The 5,833-nt window shown below is 38.2% G+C and overlaps 1 protein-coding gene across 1 annotated transcript in view; it reads left to right on the forward strand.

Annotated features, from left to right (window-relative positions):
* Positions 1-967, forward strand: part of LOC134637846 (urokinase plasminogen activator surface receptor-like) — a 10,599-nt gene extending 9,632 nt beyond the window's left edge. Inside the window, exons 4-5 of the mRNA XM_063488373.1 lie at positions 162-272; positions 388-967. Of these exons, the coding sequence (XP_063344443.1) occupies positions 162-272; positions 388-590 (314 nt within the window). The 3' untranslated portion in view covers positions 591-967. The remainder of the gene's footprint in view (positions 1-161; positions 273-387) is intronic.
* Positions 968-5,833: the final 4,866 nt, after the last annotated feature.

Genomic DNA, 5,833 nt, shown 5'->3' on the forward strand with positions numbered 1-5,833 from the left:
TAACACAGTAAAAAATGTGAAATGTTTAATTTTTTAAAATTATGATGTTCCAGCCAGACAGTTTTAATAACTTAAATGTACATTTTTTGAGTATCTGATGTTTTTGGCACTTGAAAATAAACAATAAAAACAAATATTCCGTATATCTCTGTGCTTCATAGATTGGAGCATCTCCTCTCCAAATGGGAAAAAGTGCTTCCAATGTGACGGAAACGACTGCACCAAAACTCTAACCTGCAATGGAAATGAGGACTACTGCATCTCAGCAGCAGGTAATGGGCCTACAGCATTAGGTTACTGCATGTTTGTTCTTTTCTGCTCAGTTGAAGGTTCAGAGATTCCTTTGTTCAAAGTTGCAGCACAATAAAATCCTTCTTGTTTTCTCAGTGCCTTTAGGAGGACAAACTACTAAAGTAAAGGGCTGCACCTCCAAGATGATTTGCTCAGTTATACAAACTGCGCAAATCTCAGGATTCATTGGAGAAGAAATCAGCTGCTGCCAGGGTGACCTCTGCAACAGTGCCAGCAGTACAACTGCCCACCTTCTGCTTTTTGTGGCACCGCTGATCTCTTTGATCTTGTTCTCTTAGCTGATGGAAAAAAAAAACCCCATCACAGCCCAGTTGTTCTTCAAACCTTCACAATGCTTCCAATCATTTCCCCAGAGCTCACTAGAGATAGAAAGTTTCAGTTTTATTACAATTACAAGTTACAATTTTGTAAAATAAGTAAATGCATAAAAAGTCATATAGTAAAGTACAAAGTGTCTATACTCATTATTGTTACTTGTACTCAGCTAGCTGCCTTCCATGAGTGACACACAGATGTACAGTCAGTATTCTTTTGAGTGTGACAGCTTCAGTCTTCTTTTAGATCTTGGCAAAGTGGTCACACATCAGAATAACCTGTACTTACATACAATTGATTTAGCTGATCTTGGATCTGTTGAACCTTCAGCACTACTAATTAAAAGATGAGTCTATGTAGCGGTTTGAGCCTGTATAATTTCGTTGCTGTGTGTATTAGAGAAAATCTAAAATAATATTATATTTATGAAAGACGAACATGATCAACTGCAACTGGATGTGCAACGCCTGACAGAATTAATCTCTAGCTCCCCTGTACTAGCTCCACAGCATGCCACATCACGGTCTGCAATTTGTGAGAATGGAATGTCAACCACACCTGCACACACTAGTAAGCTGGTGCCAATCAGAGGTCAAAAGGACCCACATCAGCCTGAAAATGCTCCACAAGTGCCAATCGGGGATGAGTCTCAATGTCCAAAGAAGAGTCAGCATGGCCTAATTGAGGAGCTCACTCACAGTCTAAATGAAGTAGATCTTGTCAGGCAGCGCAGCACACAGTCAAAATCAATTTCAGTTGAATCATCCCCTGATTCTCAAGATGTCCCTCCATCCTTGCTGACTCATTCAGTAACAGTCCATTCCCATTTGCTGACACCATGAGAGCACTTACAGAAGTGTATGGGCAACCTCAACATCTGGCCTTAAAAAGGATCACCAAAGTGATGGATGGACCCAACATTAGGAGTGGTGACATCCGAGCCTTCAAGTCTTTTGCACTCTAAGTCCGTGCACTAGTGGCTATGTTACACCAGGTGGGAGAACAGGGTTGGACAGAGTTAAGGTGTGGCTCACACGTATCCCACCTCTTAGCTAAGTTACCTTATGACCTAAGAGCGAATTTCCAGAGATTTGTCAATCTCATCAACACTTCTATACCAACACTGCTTGATCTGGCTGAATGGCTTGAGTATGAGGTGCTTGTCCAGGTAATTGGAGACCAGTCCACTTACACAGGGAGAGGCAAGTTTCATGAAAGGAGAGACGTCCTGAGCATAGGTTTCAGAAGACTACCGCCATCCTCCATGGTAGTAAGCCCAAGAGGAAGACGGAAGGGCACATGTCAATGACACAAAGGCCAAACAACACCTTGAAGTTCTTCATGATGTCAATACCAGCCTAGATGCTACAGCCTCTGATTCAACCGGTGCACTTGAGGAACGCACGTGCTTAGTAAGTTCTGCCTCTGAGACACACTGTCTTAGGAAAATAATTATTTGCAGCCTAATAACACTTCACCAATGGAATAAAGCAACATTAAAGAGGATTCTGTAAACAAACTGATTCAAAAATAAAAAGAACTTAACCATTAAAAAAACTGAAATATCAATCAAATGAACTCAATTAAAACTATAACAAGTCAGGTCCTCAAAGTAGTTTTAACAGGGTCCCTCAGCAGCATCAGGATTAAAAAAATAATGCAAATAGTTGTAATTCTACATTAATGGTGGAGATTTCTAATGATTTCTAATTAATATGTATTTAATTATCTACACCCAGAAAGCATTATGGTCCCTTAACCTTAGATCTTTGGCCAGTTGGTTGTTTATCTTTGCAAACAACAGATAAAAAAAACTACATTGCTACATTGAGCACAGAGGTCACATTATGAGTGGCTTTGTGTTAAATAAGTAAAATAGAGATAATGTTCACATGAAGAATTTTGTAGAAAGCAATTCTTGTCATAGTAGTAGGCAACTATTTGTTTTTCTAGCTCATTAAATTTGACTAGTGACTTGTCATTAACTCAGTCATTCAAGTTAACCAAATCATATTCATAATATGCAAAGTTTTAGGGGTGACGCAGGATGGTTGATGGCAACGACGCTTCAGTCTTACCAGCTTCCACAGGTTCCTCAAAATAGCATCACAGAGATGCACACAGACAGAAAAATCCCCCGAAGCATATGGGCTCAAAATGTGGTCATAAATATTTTGTACTTGTAAATCAGTTTTGTACTTGTAAATCAGGATTTGTATGTGTAAAAAGAATTTGTGTGTGTGTGTAAAAAAGATTTGTGTGTGCGTAAAAAAGATTTGTATGTGTAAAAAAGATTTGTGTGTGGACTTAGCCAAAAAACCCCTGCAAGTTACACGTACGAATTTTGACCCTATTTTTCTTCTTTTCATCTGATTGGTCAATGTCATGTCAATCACAAATGTAACAATCCAATCAGAGAACAGATGGGTTTGCCTGTCGGAGGGGCACTTTTTTGAACTGCAGGTCCTTGAAGGGTAATACAGTTTGAAGCTGGAGGATCTCTATATAAATATCCGATAGCAGCTAGGTCCGCTAACTTTCAGCAGCTGTTGAAAGGATAAAGTTGTGGTATGTCAGTGGTTAGAAATACCATCATTACTTTAGGATTAGTTTAACACAAAGTCAGGGCTGACCCGGGACCATTGCTGTGAGTCACAGTGCGCAGCATAAAAGTCCTTTCACATCAGACGCAGGATGTGCTGCTAATGCTAACTGCTAACTAAAAGTAAATGATCCAGAATTTGTTGCGCTGGCTGCTGGGCTCTGTGGGTTTTTGCAGCAGCTCTACCTGTACTAGATGCACCTGCTCCTTGTCGTTTCTATCTCTGATTTTATGTCCTCTACAAGAGTTTCGTTTTTTTTTGCTAGTTCTTCAAATGTTCAATAAAAACATGTATGCTAATTCATAAGGAAGAAAGCTTTGTAATGAAGACTGTCATTTCCAAAACACTGCCTGCCCCCCCCCCCCCCCCCCCCCCCCCCCGCGGTCCGCAGCGCTGTTGAAAAGGCTGTGGAAGTCCCTGTATTAAGCACATAGACCTGTGACACAAAAATCACCAAACTCAGACAACCACAGACTGTTTTTCTTCGTGGTGATGAAGGAAAACGCTGGGTTGGCATGTAAAAGGGCATTTATTCCCTTCAAAGACCTGCAGTTCAAAAAAAGCGCCCCTCCGACAGCCAAACCCATCTGTTCTCTGATTGGATTGTTACATTTATGATTGACATGACATTGACCAATCAGATGAAAGGAAGAAAAATAGGGTCAAAATTCGTACGTGTAACTTGCAGGGTTTTTTTTTGGCTAAGTCCACACACAAATCTTTTTTACACATACAAATCTTTTTTACGCACACACAAATCTTTTTTACGCACACACCAATCTTTTTTACGCACACACAAATTCTTTTTACACATACAAATCCTGATTTACAAGTACAAAACTGATTTACAAGTACAAAACTGATTTACAAGTACAAAATATTTATGACCACATTTTGAGCCCATAGAAGCACTTCTAATGACCTGAGTGTTACCAAGATGACTTATCTACAAAGTTAGCAATAACTGCTGTTGCTCTCTTTAGGAGTTTTTCCCATCTAACACGGTCCCCTTTGGTGGCATCTGGTGGCCAAAAAGAATGACGAGCAGCTTGAATCTGCAACTTGAAATGAACTGCTCAACTGATTCCTGAGGTGACAGATTCTGTCTAATATTATTCCACAATTATGTCTCGTATCAGGATACTTTTGTTGTGTTTTAGATATGTATGTTTTGGGGTGAGAAAATGTTTGCTTTTCTGTTTGATTAATAAATCAAATAAATAAAATAAATTTTGTGAGGTCATGCCTCTACATGCTTATGTGAAACTAGTTGACAGGTTCGTTTCTATATAATATACACTACCAGTAAAAGTTTGGACACGCATTTCATTTGATTGTTTTTTTCTTTATTCTCATGACTATTTACATTGTAGTTCAAAACTAGGAATAAACACATATGGAATTATGTATTAAATAAAACAGTGTGAAATAACTCACAGCGTGTTTTATATTTTAGATTCTTCAAAACAGCCACCCTTTGCTTTAATTACTGTTTTTGCACACTCTGGCATTCTCATGTCAGGTGACTACATCATGAAACTCCCTGAGAGAAAGCCAATGGTTTGCAGTGATGCCAACAAAGCAAAGGGTGGCTACTCTGAGGAATCTAAAAGATAAGACATATTTAGACTCATTTACCATTTTATTTCTTAGCTACATAATTCCATGTATACTCACTCATAGGTTTGATGCCTTCATTGAAAATCTACAATGAAAATAGTCATAAAAATAAAGAAAAGCCATTAAATGAGAAGGTGTGTCTGTTAGTGTCATATGTTATGTGTGGCAGGCAGGAATGGAGGACCCAAAATGCAGACTCACTGACAGGACTTAACTCAAAACTCAGCTTTATTGCTGGACTCCAGGAGAACAAAGCAAACTGAAAAACCCATGAACTAAACAGGCAAGCAGGCAGGCCTGAGGAAGAGGAAACAGCTTAGAAATAAGGATTACCAAAGCCAGGAATAACAATTAATCAAAGAATATTAAATCAAAACCCAAACACTAAAATATTTTCTATTACATTTTTTTATATATATATATATTTATTTTCACAATTCTTTTATTGGAGGCTGAAACCATCTGGCCAGATAAGTTTTGTATGCTGGAAAAACTCTGAAACAGTGGAAAGATTTTTAAAATATCTAAAAAAAACAGCCAGAAATTAGTCAATTTTACTATAAATCTTACATGTCTGAAGCCACAGAGCAATGCTGTGATGAAACTAAAATTTATACTCCTTACATTTACAAAAAGAAGTTATGCTAATGTATTTAATTGAGATCATTGCACTGACTTAGCAGACTGAGTCCTGAAAAACTAAAAAGTTCAGTTAGACTAAAGGTTTGCCACTAAGTGATGTCCTTCAGGAGAACAACAGAATCAGGTTGGTCCTGATGTATGCACACATACATGTTTCAGATGGACTCTCTGGCTTAACATTGAACTTATTGTTATGAAAGAAAAAACGTTTTGCTGTGACAGCTTTCCCAATATTTCACAGGAGTCAATCTGAGATTTATTAAGATCCCAAACACATTGATCTGTTTGTAGGAAATTATTAAGGTAATATTAAAGCAGTCAGTCCCAGAGCTAGTTCTAAA

Source organism: Pelmatolapia mariae, linkage group LG10_11 (assembly GCF_036321145.2).
Source record: "Pelmatolapia mariae isolate MD_Pm_ZW linkage group LG10_11, Pm_UMD_F_2, whole genome shotgun sequence".
NCBI classification, from domain to species: domain Eukaryota; kingdom Metazoa; phylum Chordata; class Actinopteri; order Cichliformes; family Cichlidae; genus Pelmatolapia; species Pelmatolapia mariae.